The sequence below is a fragment of the Amblyomma americanum genome, chromosome 1 (genome assembly GCF_052857255.1).
Source record: "Amblyomma americanum isolate KBUSLIRL-KWMA chromosome 1, ASM5285725v1, whole genome shotgun sequence".
Lineage (NCBI taxonomy): Eukaryota > Metazoa > Arthropoda > Arachnida > Ixodida > Ixodidae > Amblyomma > Amblyomma americanum.
The window spans coordinates 50,233,951-50,250,622 of record NC_135497.1 but is presented as its reverse complement, the minus strand read 5'-3'; the positions used below and the strand labels follow the sequence as shown (position 1 = coordinate 50,250,622).

The following is a 16,672-nucleotide window of genomic DNA, read 5'->3' as shown; positions in this document are numbered from 1 at the left end:
GCTTGCGTTATTTCGACCTGGTTGTAAGCGAGGCAGGATTGGCTGTGAGCGCCCGTACGTCATGTTCGGCGATGTGTCGCGTTTGTCAAGAAAACTTAGCGAATGTTGCAGATTGTTGTTACAAGTGATGTTTTCTACGAGAAAAAAATAATTTCGAAGCACAGACATTGAAGTACAGCACTTGTTGTCATGACAACGATGGGACGCCAGCACAGGCGCCTGCTTGCAAATGGTGCCGCTCTGCCAAGGGTCAATGCGCGCCGCTCGGTTGACTTGCACCTTGTGCACGGTCTTTTTACTTCGCTAGCTCGGCAGACACAAACGGTAAGTGCAGTTCCATTCATAAGGTCTGTGGCGCGCTCCTTTTCTTTCGCGAGGAGGGAACGGTGCATTGGAAAGGTGCTCAGTGAGAGTTGCTCGACTCAGGATGCCGTTTCGCAGGTTGCTCGTTCAGCACGAGAGGCCACAAGAGAATAGGTTCGAGAGCCCAATTATCCCAGCCCGCAGGAAGCACGGTCGCTCAGCTCGCCGAGAGTAGTTCTCATCTAAGAACAAAAGGCCTGATCCAAGTATTATGCAAAGCACGCGCAATACAGCAGCATAGCACTAAGGTGGGTTAATTTCTGTATATTTTGTTCCATGCCTATGTATGCATAGTAAGCTGATTCTTGGATGCACGCTGGTTTCGGCAGTGTGGTCACTAGGGTGCACGGCCAAGATTTAAAGTTGTCTCTTTGAGGCATAACCCTCTTGATTGCGCTATGCGAAATGCATCGAAATGTAGCGAAATGTAGTAGCAGGTCTGAGCATAGCTAGAAAAAGGTGGGGGGGGGGGGGGGGGGGGGGGGGGGGGATATGGCAGACATGTATGACAATAAACCTGTATGTATATTGTGTGGCATCTGTCGCCGTCCATTCTGTGATGTGCGACGTTATAGGAAGTTTACGCTTAGTCAGGCATGTTATTGTCTTTTCGGCAACTTCCTTGACAACTATTTTGTTTTGAAAATAAAAACTCAACTTCGGCTTCGCGTGTGCCTTCTTCACGCGACACCACTGCTCTATGGTGAAGCCACCCTACCAAGTTATAAAGCCATCATGTTGCAGCGTCAAGAAAATGGTTCTGAAATTTTGAAAGAGGTCAGAAGTGCCCGTTTTTGTAGCGTCCGCATGTGGGATATGGGTGCGCCGGACCGGGGACCACCACTGTCCACACCGGTTCGTAAACATAGGCCCTGAAGTTTAATTTCATAACAAAAATGAGTATGGCTGCAAAAACAAAAATCTGCGTGGATTTGGAAGGTTGCATGCACACCTTTGCAGAAGAACTGAGGATTGGGCGAGTTGGTGGTTATCCATCGCATTAAAAACCAGCGTTAAAACACACACAAGAGGACGAGACGAGAGACACGGAAGGTGCTGAACTTACAACTGAATTTTATTTGACAGTAAGAAGTCAATTTATACAATACACACACACATGTAAGATTGTCCCGTCAAACGCAGATGTACTGTAATCACCCAAATGCGATAAACCCCCCCCCCCCCCTAAAAAAAAACATTAAACAAATTTCCAAGGCAGATGCGCTATCATCAACCCTGCTACCCACAATGAAGACACCAAAAAAAACATTAAACAAATTTCTAAGGCAGGTGCGCTATCATCAATCCCGCTACCCACAATGAAGGCACTTCATTGTGGGTAGCGGGGTATATATGTAGCCTTCAGCATCTGTCATAATGTGTTTCGGTATATATATGACGAAGTGTGCCTGGAGTCCTATTCATTCTGTCAGGAATTGTTAGGATGCTCAAATACCCGAGATTCAGTGCGTGCAGTGCAATAGTCTCTGCTTTAATGCCTGTAATGACTTGACCCGAGTTTATTTGGTTCTGTATGAGTCCGACAATTTCTTGCATTTATTCTTTGCTGTGAACTTCTTTGTTCAGAGTCTAACCATGCGGAATACCCTTCAAACCGGTCTTGGTTGCTTCGGTTGTGTCTTTGCATTGTTGTTTTATCATTTCTCAGGGCAAAGTTCTCAACAGGCTTCTTGAGTGACGCACTGCGCTCCACTGCTCCACACCCAAGGCATCTTACATTCTTAATGACTTCATCATTAAATGCTGTAATGCTTCTGTGTCGCCAATGAACAGAATGGTTGCTAGCCATAGCAGGTGAGTTGTGATCATTTAGAGCAAGTTCTTTTCTCCTAGACTGCTCATTAACTAGGTCAGGTGCACTGTGGTCATTTTCTTCAGTAAAGGAAAGACTCCTCATATCTCCTGCTTTTCCAGTGCAGTAGCTTTTTTATGACTTTTGATAGAGCTTCATTGCTATGTATTGAAGCTTCATACTGATCCCAGGAGCTATAGTCATGAGCATAGTTCCATCAAACCTGCTGATTTCTGGTCTAAAAAGTTTGCCTATTGGCCTCGCTTCTCTCTGATGCATCCTGAGAGCTTCAATAGCGAACTGATGCACGTGGATTTTAGTTGGTAGCATGTTGCAGTTCCGCATCCCTTTCGCATCACATTAATCTATAACAGATGGAGGCGCAGCTTCCAGCTGCTTTTGGAGCTTGGCTCCTAGCTCCCAGTCATCAGGCGCTCTTTGTTTTCATATTCCGCATTGGGCGGGGATGCCTCTATCAAAAGAATGGTCAGATTAACATGCAGCTCAACTACGGGTTTGGATAGGGAGGATGGCGGGTTGCCAAGATTTCAATTACTGTTGCAATGCCAGCTGAGTGCCGTGCACGACAAAGCTTTTCAAGTTGAAGAGAAAAGTGCACAGGTAATGCTGGTACGAAATACCGTCAGTGCTCGGTGTTTCTGTCGCTCTAGTGCAGAAACTGGTTGTCTTCTTCTTCAAGGACGTCGGGTCCTGGCTGCAGGCAGTGTAAAGTTCTACACTTTCAGTGTTCTCGGTAGCAGCTTCTGTAGTAGTCTTCAGCTCTCCATTCATACCTTCAGAGTTCTGGGTTTTTGGTACCATCCTTCTGGGAAGTGACCATAGTTCAAGACCCACAAGGGACACCAAGGCAGAGCTATTAACTGGAACCTTAAATGGCTACTGAAGAGAGATGATAGGGTACGTTAGAAGTGCTAGCTGCAACGAGAGCTTCACCTCTTCTGTGATGTTCAGTTCATCGGTACCAATTTCCAACTAAGCTCTCTGCAGTGAGTGCCTTTGCAACTGGGGCCATGTGTCGTACTATTTTCTGCCTTGTCGGCGCTGTGCCCACCTCTCTTCCTCTCTCAGTGCTTCTCTGTTCTCTCCAACAATTGTTTCTTTTGTAAATTAATTTAGTCAGCACAGATCCTTCGATCTGTCAGCAAAGTTTTCACCTCTTGGCTGGACCAAGCTTACCTGCCAGCTGGTACATCTGGTCATATTTGGCATAACCATGGATCCAGATTGTTCAGGGCTATGAACCAACCCCATTACAAGTCTTGGGAGAATGTATAGTATGTGGATAAAAATGTCCACTATTTGTTTGAGCTAGCATGATGGGTGCATTTCGAGCACATTTGATTATTGTGGTTGGCTCAGAATTATGCCTTTACTGTGCAGGACGTGGATGAAAAATTTGCTCGGGATTCTCTCCAAATTCGGCTAGCTGGCACTGAACCAGAGCTGGTGCAAGCAGTGCTTGCACTTGGCAAGGTGAGTGCACTGTGTCAGCTATGTTACATGCATTGCATTAAATAGTTGTCACTGATTTCACTTTGAATTGTTGTCACTGTTTGCCTACTCACCTTTGCTTTGCTGTGTCTGCATAAAAGCATTACAGAAAACATGCTAACAGCAGTTTATTATGAATGACATACGCACTGGGAGTAGTGTGAGGGATAAGTGTGACAGCAGTTGGCAAAACAGTAAAAAAAGAAATGTTTCTGTAATTCAAGTCCGATTTTCTTTTTATTTGTTTGTGCCTTTTCCCCTACTTAATACTGTGTTGTAGCCCCTCGGTTCAGGTTCTTTGATTTTGGCTGCATGGTGGTAGAACGAGCCAGGAAAGAGAATTACAACCCATCTGTAAATTTTCATCCTTTGGGTAATGTTTCAGTCATGTCTACATGCCAGTTGACCTGTGGGATCCTTTTGCAGTTCCTTTCAATCTGCAGTGGTTCTTTGTTTCAGGATCTGTGCAAGTTTCTGGAGCAAGGAGTTGTCCTTGGCACCTTGAGGCGCCTCCTGTTTGAGCCCACAGAGCAGAGCAAGAAATGGTGTGTGCAGAATGTCCCCTCTCTGCTCCTAGCATGCGTGTATTCTTATAATTGTCCTGCATTTAATCGACGCATGGCCTTTGCTGGTTCGCATATTTTTCTTTTTCTCTGGTTCCTTTCACATTTTTTTTCTTTTTCATGAGGGGTTGTCAGAATGGCATCATACACGTTCATTCGATTGGGGTTGATTGGGATGGAGCCTTAGCGTAAGGCATAACTTATGCCAGCTTAAGAAGTTTTTTCACAGGCTTTGTCTTGTGGTGTGTTTGATGCCTGAGGTGTGCACGTAGGTGGAGTTTCAAATATGATACATTCACCCCACTTCTTCATGAATGGGGGAGAAGGAGATTGAAAGAAAGCAAGGAGAAAGTTAATCAAAGTGGCTCACATAACTGACGAGTCAGAGCCCATTTTTTGAAGTAGCCATTCTTTTTTTCAACAACTGCCATCGTGCTTGTTGTAGGTTTGACCTGCGCACTGGTGTTTGTGTGTGATGACCTGTGCTCGTCACTGGACGAGGGGCAACTTCTCACAACGGTGTTTCCATTCTTGATGCTGATGGAGGCCTCGGAGGTGTCTCTTGCTCGACTGGCGTACGCGAGCACGTCCTTGCAGCGGTTGCCAGAGCTCACCAACGTCACTGCTGACAGTGAGTGCAAGTGCTTTACTTTGCCACGGTTACGAACCTGCGAGGTCTTGATTATCACCTGCAGTAGTTGTTGATGTGTGTAATGAAGGGCTCCAAGAACTGGGGTAGAACTTTTGAGGTTTCTTGGTTCTTGGCAGTGCTTCCATCTTCCCATGACAAGGACACTGTGTGATGCCTTGCTGCATTTGCCGAGCTTTTATGCTTCTGCTTGTGCATTTTGTTGAGTGCAACATGTTTGGCTCATGTTTGGCACCTAGCACAGTCTACTAATGTGCCAAACTGTACGACTTTGAACATAGTACTTTATAGGAGGCAACAGAAGGAAGGAAATGCCCTCTGTTTTGCAGTGCAAGCTCATTAACATTGTTCCTTCATTCAGAGAAGGATCTGTTCCAAGGAAGCTGCACCTGCCATTTCATTTCTGACTCTTGTTGCAGAAAAGATAACGGCCGCTTTGGAGACTGAGGATGTGGACACCATCGCGGAGTTGCTTCTTGCTGATCTTGGGGAGGCTGCTGGAAATATTGACCAACCTCTTACTGTGGTGAGCTAACAATTTTTTTTTCCCAAGTACAGTAAAAGCTCATTGATTTGGCCTCCGTTAATTCGGAAATCCGGATGATTCAAACTGACGGCTCGGTCCCAGCGAGTGTCGGATGCTCGCTAATTCAGACGCAATGGATCTCACACCGGTTAATTCAAATGGACTTCCGAATGGAGGCTGTGTCCAGGTATGAATGGTGTGGAAGGAGATCGTCGAAATAGCTTTACTCAAACCTGAATTTCATGCTGCATAGTCGCTTGCTTACCTCTGACGGCGTGCAATGGCAGGCAGGACGACGAACGGGTGGCCTCATATCAGAGAACACTTTGACAGCATAAGGTCTCTTTGATTTGGCTGCACTAGTTTCATGGAGTTCTGCAATGTTAATGCCAGCATGCAGCAACAGCTCCAAGTGCAGCTTGCCACTGGCTGCTTCCAGAACGAGTGATAGAGTGCCGGCGTGGTTGTCTGGTAGCCTCGGTGTTGCCTTCAAATTACAGCCAGCTGCAAGCTGGCAACATCAACGATCACCGTAATCTCATACCACATGACGAATTTTCAAGCGGCAAAACACAGTGCAGTGTTGCATGTAACCAGGCCCAGGAAATCTTCGTTTTAAAAAAGTTGTTGCATGTACAGTCGAGCCCACATATAACGGCCCCACTTAAGATGAACTTTCGGTTGTAACGAACGAGACCTGCGCAACCGTCAAAATATACATTATTTCAATGGCACTAAATCACATGTATAACAAACGTCATTAAGCCCTGCTGATCGGTTACAGCGAACGGACGGTTAAAACCCGGCGCTGTGATGCGGGATAACCTGCCTCCAACCCCTTTGTGCGCCCAGCGTGCGGTATGCTTTCCCAAGCCTCATCACTAGCGAACTGCCCGCCTTGTTTCGTGCCGCACTTGAGCGAGCTACCCTTTCGTTGCTGACGCGACTTCCAAGATCGCCCTCCCGCCCCTCCTCGCAACTCCACTCCTTTATCCTCACCCTCTTCCAAATCCACGCGTGGCCTCTGCGATCAACCACGCCGCCGCCAGTATCGATCGCGGAGGCCACGCACTGTGAAGCAGGCTTTCCGTGGGAGCCAAGAGGTGGCCGCACTGACACTCACGGACGCCCCTCATTGGTCTCTCCGATGGCGCTGTGCGTGTGTATCCTTAGCTTGATTGGCTTGATTGCCACCTGTGCATGTTGCACGCCCACCCCATCACACGCTTTTGTCACTCTTGTTGCGGTGCGGACGTTTCGTTGGCTTAGTTCAAATCTTGGGCCCAGGTTGTAATTCGGGATGGCGGACGGGAACACCGAGCCCACTTCCATTGTGTTCAGCGGTAGAGATTATGAAAGCGGCCTGTGCGGTGGTGACGGCCACTGGCTAGCAAAACTGCTTCCGCAAGGGCGGCTTCGTCGACACAGTGTCTGATGCCGAGCCTGATTCTTCGGCAGATGACCAGCCCAGCGGCAGTTTGTGGCGGCGTGTCACCAACTCCGACATGGGGGGTCATGACATTGGTTGGAATGATTTTATTTCTGTTGATGACGCCGACACCACGGAACAGTGCACAAACGAGAGCATCGTTTCTGAAGTGCGGGACGAGAGTGACGCAGAGGATTCAGATGAGGATGAAGCTTCGGAGCCAGCACCCATAAGCGCGCCTGTAGCAATGAGCTACATAGATAGCCTCAGACAACTCTTCTATGCCAAGGGCCTCGGTGATAGCACGCTTCTGCTTAAAATAATCTGGAAACCTAAATCATCGGATCTGCACTGCAAAAAGAGACGATCATCGCGGACTTTTTCGCAAAGAAAAATTTTTTTCGTTTGACAAGCAGCTGTCTTTAAAGCTCTGGTCCACTTACTATGAACTTCGGGATATAACGAGCGGACGCCGTGTGACGCTCATGTTTGTTATAAGCGGTCTCGACTGCATAGCACAGATGATTTACAAGATGCGCTGAAATGCTACCCATGGGACTTGACCGCTTAGGTTTACAGTTCTGATGCCACTAACAGCTACTTGCCTCCTGCTTTCTAGACAGAACTCTCATTAGTTCACTAATGACATAAGCCATCCTTTGTTGTCATTAAAGTTGCCACGGTGGCTCAGTGGTTGTGGTGCTCAGATGCTGACCCAAAAGGTGTGGGTTCGATTCCAGCTGCCGCTGTTGAATTTCGATGGAGGCAGAATGCTTGAGGGCCGTGTACCATGGGATGTCAGTGCACATTAAAGAACCGCAGATGCTCAAAATTATCTGAAGCCCTCTATTACGGTGTCCTTTATTGTCTGAATCACTTTGGGAAGTGATCGAAAACAAGCGTACTGCTTCACAGCTGCTGCCTCTGCTTTGATGCGCGAGTGTTTGTTAGTTACTGTTAACTTTTGTGTATGACGTGTGCTGCACCGTTTTTATTTGAAACCTTGCAGAAAGCCCCATGTGGATTCTAAGGCAACAAGGCGATGCCATCTGCAGTACTTTGGACCTTCTTGCCAACATATTTGGTACAGTTGTGGAGCACTCGGTCAGCAAGGGCAGCAGCCGATCAGTTTCGGCAGCTGATGCAGAAGTTATTCAAGGTGCATTCCTAACCTTCTTCCTTGCACGTGTGCATGCGTGCTTGTATGCTTGTGTGTATGTGTCCTCATTTTACATAGAAACACACTCATGAGATGAAATGCAAGTGTTCAATTACTTAGGGTTTCAGAGGCTGCTTTAGCCAGTTTTGGGAACTGTGGGTACATAAAGCTTAATACAGGGTCATGTGTGGCACTTCGCACAAATGAAAGAATGGAGGCGTTGCAGAATAAAAAAAAGCGCACAATGTGCAGTTAGTGAGCTGTGTGTCATCCCATAGGAAACGTGTTAGTCTGGTCATCTAAACCAATGTTAACGAGTTTGATTTAAACTAATTCTTTAAGTTTTTTAGTTCAAATAGGATTCAGAATTCGCCTTCATGATTGCTGGGGCGACGTGCAGGTGAGCATGAAGGCATTCCGAAAAGTCAAGCAGCAAGTTGTGGCGCATGTGAAATTTCAGTCACAGTTTACTGCAATGTCTCACAGAGGTACAGAGAAGTCAGAAAAATCAAATGCATTCCAATCTTAAAGTCTGAAGAATTGGTTAACAGTTGTATTGCAGAATAAGCTTTCAAGTTCGTTTCGTTTTGCGAATGCTTCTTTGAAGCAGAACCCGCATTTCAGAAATCGTTCATTTGTAAGAAAATTTGTTGCATTATATTGTACAGTATCCTGAGAGGGAGTTGGAAGTATTGTATATATGTGGGTAAGGACCACATTTTTTTCCACCATTTTGGCAGATTTCGGCCTTCACCTGGAAGCAGAATTTTACTGTTTCATCATCTGACTATAGTCTGGGGTCTTATAAGAAGTTTGTTTTAGCAGATGTACCACTATAAAAGGCATATGTGAGAATGCTAAGTGTATCCGAATATATGTTATATGAAAGATTGAATAAAGTGGCCATGCAATGAGAGGACAATTGCAAATGGAACATTTATTGTGGTTTCCCAGGGCTGCCGGGTACCCACCGGAGATAAAATGGGTACAAGTTTTCTGCTGGTCTGGTGCTCAGCTTCTTTAGGGTGAAATGCTTGGGAAATGGGTCTTTGACCCCACCGTGAATAAAATAAAAATAAAACCTTGTTCCGTGGCACTCGGCCACAGCTGCCCTTGCGCCATAAAAATTCATTCATGTGTGAAGAAGAAGGGCATCCTATATTTACTGAGGAAAAGAAGAGGTAGCCGCACTGCCATCGCTCAGACCGACCGCCTGCTGACCTGAATAGACCAGAGACTCGGTCACCGCCGTGGTTTCGCCGCCGCCTCAGCATTAACCTAAGCCCCCGTTACATTCGGTGGAGGTTCGGTTTAGCATCCTCGTACCACCCTGGACCTGTGCAACCGCACGCTACCGGCTGCCCGCTATGCCCGCTATGCCTGATGCCGCCCACCACCAAGCCGTGCAGGTTGGCTCACCAGGCCTCTCTTCCGGCTCCATCCGGCAGCGGGACCCGGCACTCTTCAGCGGTTCTGACAATCGTGACGCTGAAGTCTGGCTCACATCATACGAGCGGGTGAGCACATATAACAATTGGGACGATACCACCAAGTTGAACAATGTCTTCTTTTATTTGACTGGCGTTGCCAACCTGTGGTTTCGAAACCACGAAGCAGACTTCTCCACATGCACTGCTTTTAAGGCGAACCTCATCGAAGTGTTCGGACGTCCTGCTGTGCGCAAGCTACGTGCCGAACACCGCTTGCGCGAGCGCTCTCAGCAGTCGGGTGAGACATTCACCAGCTACATTGAAGACGTGGTCAACCTATGCTCACGTGTCAACCCCCAGATGTCCGATGCGGACAAGATCAAGCATATTCTGAAAGGCATCGAGGATGACGCCTTTCAGATGCTGCTGTCGCGAGATCTCCGCACTGTTGCTGAAGTCGTCAGTCTCTGCCAGAGCTACGACGAGCTGCGTAAGCAGAGGCTCATCACTCGCCAGCACGCAGCAGCGGCTGTCGAGTCGCTTGCCGGCCTGTCGGCTGCACCTGACCGCTCGCAACTGTTGGCGCACATCAAAGATTTTGTGCGTGAGGAAGTTGCAGGTCAGCTGTTGCTTCTGCCATCCCCCTCTGTGCAATCTCCATTCCTGGTGCCCGACCTTCGCACTGCCATCAGCGAACAAGTGCCTGAGGCCCTTCCACCGGCCCCTCTGCCCGCACCAGCACAGCCGCCCGCACCTGTCGCTGCACCCCTGACCTACGCTGCCGCCGTCGCACGGCCGCGGCCGCCTAATTACCGCCCAACCTACGCTCCACCTCAAGCGTCTGTGCCTCAAGTTCCTCATGCTCCGACACCTTTTTTGCGACCGCTTCGGCAATTTGGCAGTCTCTGGCGTACTAGTGACAATCGGCCTATTTGTTACTCTTGCGGACTGCCTGGTCATGTGGCCCGGCTTTGCCATCGTCGTGCGCTGATCTCCCCAGTTGCCGGTTACTGGCCTCCTCCCAGTGACTACTCGCCGCCAGCCGAGATGCCACAGAGTCGCCCGCTTTCCCCTGATCGCACCACCTTCTCCACCCGGCGGTCACCTTCTCGTCGCCGCTCCCTTTCTCCCATGTGTCGGCACCCGAATCTTTCGCAAGAGGAAAACTAGACGCCGCAGTTCTTGAGGCGAGAACTGCGCCACCAGCGAAATGTCCAAGGCCTCAGTTATGTCCCGCCAATCTGATCGCCGTTTCCGTAGAGGGTGTTTCTGTTCTGGCGCTTGTCGACACCGGCTGCCATGGCCGCCTCCTTTTGCCGCTCCTTGCGAAAAGTGACGACCCCACTTTCTGGATTCTCGCTCCGCACCGCAAGCACGCAGGCTATTGCGCCGTTAGCGGCGTGTACGGCTTGCGTCGTCATTCAGGAAATCCTCTAGGTGATTGAATTCGTCATTTTACCAACCTGCTGTCTTGAGATCATCTTGGGTTGAGACTTCCTGTCCCGCCATAACGCAGTCATTGATTGTGCTCGTGCTGAACTTGAGTTCTTTGCGCTCAGCGGTTCCTCGCCGCTCGATGCCCCTTCTGCTACTCCTGCCACAGCCGTCGTTGCCGAAGACACTGAACTGCCTGCCTGTTCTTCTGTTCTTGTGCCCCTCACTTCTGACCTTGTTCGCGACGGCAACATACTTTTTACACCATCGCCCCTCTTTCTGTGCCGCAAGTACCGCTCCATACCTTATGCCGACCTCACTCTGTCAGCTCGCCTTAGCACGTTGTTCGTGACCAATCCATTTACATATGCTTCTGCTGTGCGTCGCGGTGAGTGCCTGGGTACCATGCAAATCATTGACTTCATTCTCCACCGCGATGAAAATGACAATTCCCCGTCCCTTGACGTCAATGCCCTCAGCCCGCCGGTTCCTGCACCCGACACTTCGTCTCCAGACGTTTTCCTTCCCTCCATCGACGCCTCTCTTCCTGCACCTCAACGAACTCAACTTCTCACTCTGCTTCATGAATTTCGTTCCTCCTTCAATTCACACCAACCCGCTTTGACCCGCATGTCGACTGTCGCCCACCATATCGACACCGGTGACCACGCCCCTCTGCGTCAGTGCCCATATCGTGTCTCAGCCACTGAGCGCGCCAAGTTATTAAAGACCAAGTTGACACCATGCTTCAGAGTGGCGTGATCCAGGCCTCACACAGTCCCTGGGCTTCTCCCGTGGTCCTCGTGAAAAAGAAAGATGGCTCTATTCGTTTTTGCGTTGGTTACCATCGCCTGAATAAGGTCACATGAAACTCTTTCGCGCATTGATGATGCTCTGGACTGCCTTCAAGGAGCGGAACTCTTCTCTTCTCTCGACTTACGCTCTGGGTACTGGCAGGTCCCCATGGCAGCTGACGACCGCCCTAAAACCGCATTCGTCACCCCTGATGGCCTGTATGAATTTACCGTCATGCCTTTTGGCCTCTGTAATGCTCCGGCTACTTTTGAGCGCATGATGGACAGCATTCTGTGTGGCCTGAAATGGAAGTCGTGCCTGTGTTATCTCGATGACATCACAATATTTTCGCCCGACTTTGCCACTCATCTATCCCGGCTGAAGCACGTCTTAACATGCCTTACGGACGCTGGCCTTCAACTGAACTTAAGAAAGTGTTGATTTGCTGCTCGTGAGCTGACAATTTTAGGCCACGTTGTGTCAAAAGCGGGCGCCCGCCCCGACACCGCCAAACTTCGTGCTGTGACTGCGTTTCCAAAACCTACTTGCATTAAGGAACTGCGCAGCTTCCTAGGCCTCTGTTCCTATTTTCGACAATTTATTCGCAACTTTGCGGCCATTGCTGCCCCTTTAACTCAGCTTCTCGGCAGCAATGTGGATTTTTCGAGTTGGTCGCCTGCCTGCGACGATGCCTAAAACACCTTGCGCAGTCTCCTCACGGCACCACCTATCTTGCGTCACTTCGACCTGCAAGCCCCAAGTGAAGTACACACGGATGCCAGTGGCATTGGCCTCGGGGCTGTGCTCGCCCAACGCAAGTCTGGATTTGAGGAATATGTGGTTGCTTACGCCAGCCGCACCCTCACGAAATCTGAATCCAACTACTTTGTGTCGGAATAAGAGAGCTTGGCCATTGTCTGGGCCCTTGGAAAGTTTCAACCTTATCTCTATAGCCTTACGCTGTAAACAACTGCCTCATCACTCTGCTGGACAGTTGCAGCCACTGCAGTGTCCTCCTCGCCCCTTCGACTGTGTTGGCATCTATATATACGGCCCTCTGCCATGCACCGCTGCTGGCAACCGCTGGGTCATTGTTGCCATTGACCACCTGATCCGGTATGCAGAAACCGCCGCGCTCCCAGCTGCTACAGCTTGTGAAGTGGCGTGCTTCATTTTGCAGCGCTTTATACTTCGCCACGGTGCTCCTCGTGAACTCCTCAGTGACAGAGGACGCGTATTCTTGTCTGATGTCGTTAAAGCTCTACTCGCCGAGTGCAATATCATTCATCGGACTTGTACAGCCTACCATCCGCAAACAAACGGTCTAACTGAACGATTTAATCGCACTCTGAGCGACATGCTGGTGATGTACGTTGCTGCCAACCACACGAACTGGGACCTCGTTCTACTCTATATTACGTACGCCTACAACACTGCTACTCAGTCCACTACCGGTTTCTCCCCATTTTTTCTGCTCTACGGCCGACATCCATCCGCTCGCGTCGACACAGTTCTTCCATACCGCCCTGCCTCATCTGTGTGTACAACTATTTCTGAAGCTGCCCAGCACGCCGAAGACTGCCGCCAGATTGCACGGTCGCTCACGGCAGACACTCGGGGGTGCCAGAAACACCGCCATGACGACGGTCAGCTTGATCCGGATTTCCCACCTGGTTCACTTGTCTGGCTGTGGATTCCTTCCACTGATCCCGGCCTATCAAAGAAACTTCTTTCACAATACCATGGCCCCTACCACGTCCTGGAGTGCACATCCTCCGTGAACTACCTTATTGAGCCCCTCACACCGTCTTCCGATCTTCGCCGACGTGTTTGCGAGACTGGGCATGTCCAACGACTGAAGCCATGCTATGACCCGGTTGTGTTGTCGCCACCCTGAGTCGCCAGGATGGCACCTTTTCTCCCCGGGGCCATTGTGAAGAAGAAGAAGGGCATCATCCTATATTTACTGAGGAAAAGAAGCAGATTCTTTGCCGATCCCCCAGTGTGGGTATGTGCCATCTTTTGATAGGCTAACAACAACAACAACAACAAGAAGAGGTAGCCGCACTGCCATCGCTCAGACCGAGCGCCTGCTGACCTGAACAGATGAGAGACTCGGTCGCCGCCGCCTCAGCATTAACCTAAGCCCCCGTTACACATGCAACATTTATTGTGGGATCAAGTGAGCAGATGAGTGAGGGCATGAAATAAGCTCTGATAATTGTACTTGAAAACGGCACCAGTCTAGTTTTATTTTTGCGGCATCTCTTCCTCTCTCTTCCGCAGCGACTGATATTTTGTCCTTTTTTGTTTTTGCTTTCCCCCTAGCTCTGAGCAATCAAAAGCACAACTGCATGATTAGGCATGCACATGTGTCTGACATCTCAATCCTTCCCTAGTTGTACAGCTAATTTTATGAGCAGCTGCACCACATGCCTTTCCGTCTGGCTCAGGCAATGCCCCGGTGATGCCGATAGTATTTGGCCGCCTCAGCACCTTGATAATGTGTGTTGCGGCTCCGTATCAGTTGAAAAATTCACCTCTCAACTGTTTCAGCCCTGAATCAATGAGCAGCTCCACTTCGTACCTACACGCCTTTTAGTCAGCAGGAGGGCAGCTTGCGTCATGTGGCTTGTGCGATGCCGAGCTCTGGCCGTATCAGATCCCTGCGCCGTGCTCAGCCAGGAGTGAAGGTACTGCACAGAAGCTACTTTGTAGAGTTGCGCTTTTTGGCGTGGAAACATTTTTTTTTTTTTCCGCTCCTAGGAGGTTTTGCGCGGACATTCTGTAAGTACTGTTGTGCAGAATCGCTGTGTGTCCGCTGCGGTGGCTGAGTGGTTATGGCGCTCGGCTGCTGTCCCGGAAGACGCGGGTTCAATACCGGCCCCGGCGGTCGAATTTCGATGGAGGCGAAATTCTAGACGCCCGTGTGCTGTGCGATGTCAGTGAGCGTTAAAGAACCCCAGGTGGTTGAAATTTCCGCAGCCCTTCACTACGGCGTCTCTCATAGCCTGAGTCACTTTTGGACGTTAAACCGCCATAAACCAAACCAGAATCGCTGTGGTTCACAGTTGCTGTGAAACTATTTTTTATTTAACTGAAGGACATGCACAATAGTTCGTCTTATGCGGATTTCTTTTGCATTGAATCCTATGGGAAACCAACCAAATGATCACACATTGTTCACCTCATCTGAGAATTCATCCCAACTGAGTTTGTTTCAAGAGGAGTTGACTGTAGTTCGTTGAACCGAGAGTTTTGCTGTTTCAGTGTTGGCAATGCTCCTTGTAATATGATGCAATTAGGTCATTCTGATGCCTTTTATTTTCTCCCTCTATCTGTTTTTTTTTTGCAAATGGGGGGTAGGGCATTTTGTGCCGTAAGCACAACTGGGTTCACCACTCATGGTGAAAAAGAATACATATGTAAATGTTTACTTTAAATGAATAATTGAACAAAGAAACAGGTATGTTGCTTAAAGGCCACGCTGGCATTCGTGATTGTTCTGAGTTGAAAGCAGATATACTATATCTCTAAATGCTGAACTGAGTCATTTAGTTTGTCATTATATTTGACTTCCGTTTGCTTGAACTGAGAACATATTAGCACTCCTCTGCCATTTCTGGCTAAGCCCTTTGTTCTGTTTCAATTTCCTGCTTTCCCCAGGTGCACTTCCTGGGTGGCCTGTGGCTGTTGCACCTGGATGCCAGCTGTTGTGCCGTCGCCAGCAGCGGTCGCCAGGGGGCGTCACTCTCCCTTCCAAAGGAGAAGCTTCAGTCTCTGGCTCTCGCTGTTTCGGCCCAGCTGCTGCAGACAGCCGAGGACATCAAGTGGATCTTGGCCGAACAGAATCTTGGTGGGTATGGTGGCCTGTACAGCAAAGAAAAATAAAGGAAGCATATTTGAATTGTGAAAAGGGACGGGAATCATGGGAGTGCTTAAGGGATACACTCGGTGGTTGGAGGAGCTTCTTGTAATCTAGGCGGTTTGTGACTGAAAAAAAGAATGTTGTGCACAGTAAAATGTTTACAGAGAAATGAAAAAGTGGTGGCTGGTTGCAGTGCACACCTTTTAACTCCCGTGATGCGCAGGGCCAAACAGCGAAAGTCATTGATCGGTATTTTTGCAAGAAGTTACATAGTGAGGGTGTCAGAAGCAGTGCATTGTATGGTGCACAAGAAGTCTGGCAGAAATATTCTGCAAAAAAGGAAGACATTGGTAGTCAACTCTGCTGAAATAAAATATAATCAAGAATTGTGGATAGGTATGGAGAACACAGAATGCAGAGGCTTATTCTCTGCGTGTGTAGGTCACTATTGCTTCTTCTTCATTTATTTACTCTTTTTTTCGATTTTTGAAGCTAAAAATGTTTGATGCCATCCTGCGTTCCCACACCATGTGACCTTATCTAGCACAGAATGGCAGCCGAATATAGTAGACTACGAGCACCACTAGCGAGAGTTACAACTCTGTTTTTTTGTCCGCATGTGCAGTGCCATCGTGCTGTCACTACTGTCGCCAGTACAAGGGATCTGAGAGCTGTCTGTCAGCCTGGCACAGGTGGCATTGAACTCGTCTCACAAGGGGTGCAGCAGGCCCCATCTTCTTTTCAAGGAGATCGACCAGCATGCTGCAGAAGTGGCCGCTGACACGGAGTACGTGCTTGCTAACCCGAATGCTGGTGTTTCAGGTTCAGTGATGACAACAAGGGGAGGTCAGGGGTGGTGCTCGCCACCCCAAACAAGTAATTGGTTGCTTGCTCCATTACCCGACAAGAATTTGGTAGAATTTTTTACATTAAATTGCAGCTAGTAAAGGGACATTGCCTTCACAACGTGTTCTTTTCATTTTATTTTTATGAGGAGCAATGCTACGTAAGCATCATGCCTACCCCAAGTTGAGTTAAATTGATGAAGTTGGGGAAATGTTTTTATTGGAAGGGACAGTTTAACCAGCACATTTTTGTGAAATAGCATTTGTTTTTTTTTTTTCCTAATTT

The 16,672-nt window shown here is 48.7% G+C and overlaps 2 protein-coding genes across 2 annotated transcripts; both read left to right on the top strand.

Moving 5' to 3' along the window:
* Window positions 1-189: 189 nt before the first annotated feature.
* Window positions 190-4,882, top strand: LOC144112781 (uncharacterized). Its single transcript, XM_077645598.1, has 4 exons — window positions 190-324; window positions 3,578-3,670; window positions 4,148-4,233; window positions 4,697-4,882. The coding sequence occupies exons 1-4, from the start codon at window positions 190-192 to the stop codon at window positions 4,725-4,727; spliced, it is 345 nt and encodes a 114-aa protein (XP_077501724.1). The 3' UTR covers window positions 4,728-4,882.
* Window positions 4,883-5,370: 488 nt separating this feature from the next.
* LOC144112780 (uncharacterized) lies at window positions 5,371-16,424 on the top strand. The gene is made up of 4 exons (XM_077645597.1): window positions 5,371-5,426; window positions 7,865-8,014; window positions 15,340-15,529; window positions 16,167-16,424. Exons 2-4 carry the CDS (start codon window positions 7,898-7,900, stop codon window positions 16,241-16,243), a joined length of 384 nt encoding a protein of 127 aa, XP_077501723.1. The 5' UTR covers window positions 5,371-5,426; window positions 7,865-7,897; the 3' UTR covers window positions 16,244-16,424.
* Window positions 16,425-16,672: the final 248 nt, after the last annotated feature.

Bases quoted from the DNA above. Each gene is read 5' to 3' on its own strand.
- LOC144112780 (XM_077645597.1), top strand. From the start codon at position 7,898: ATGCCATCTGCAGTACTTTGGACCTTCTTGCCAACATATTTGGTACAG. The intron at 8,015-15,339 runs GTGCATTCCTAA...TGCTTTCCCCAG, and splicing joins TGATGCAGAAGTTATTCAAG to GTGCACTTCCTGGGTGGCCT. The intron at 15,530-16,166 runs GTGGGTATGGTG...CCGCATGTGCAG, and splicing joins CTTGGCCGAACAGAATCTTG to TGCCATCGTGCTGTCACTAC.
- LOC144112781 (XM_077645598.1), top strand. From the start codon at position 190: ATGACAACGATGGGACGCCAGCACAGGCGCCTGCTTGCAAATGGTGCC. The intron at 325-3,577 runs GTAAGTGCAGTT...TTTACTGTGCAG, and splicing joins TAGCTCGGCAGACACAAACG to GACGTGGATGAAAAATTTGC. The intron at 3,671-4,147 runs GTGAGTGCACTG...TCTTTGTTTCAG, and splicing joins CAGTGCTTGCACTTGGCAAG to GATCTGTGCAAGTTTCTGGA.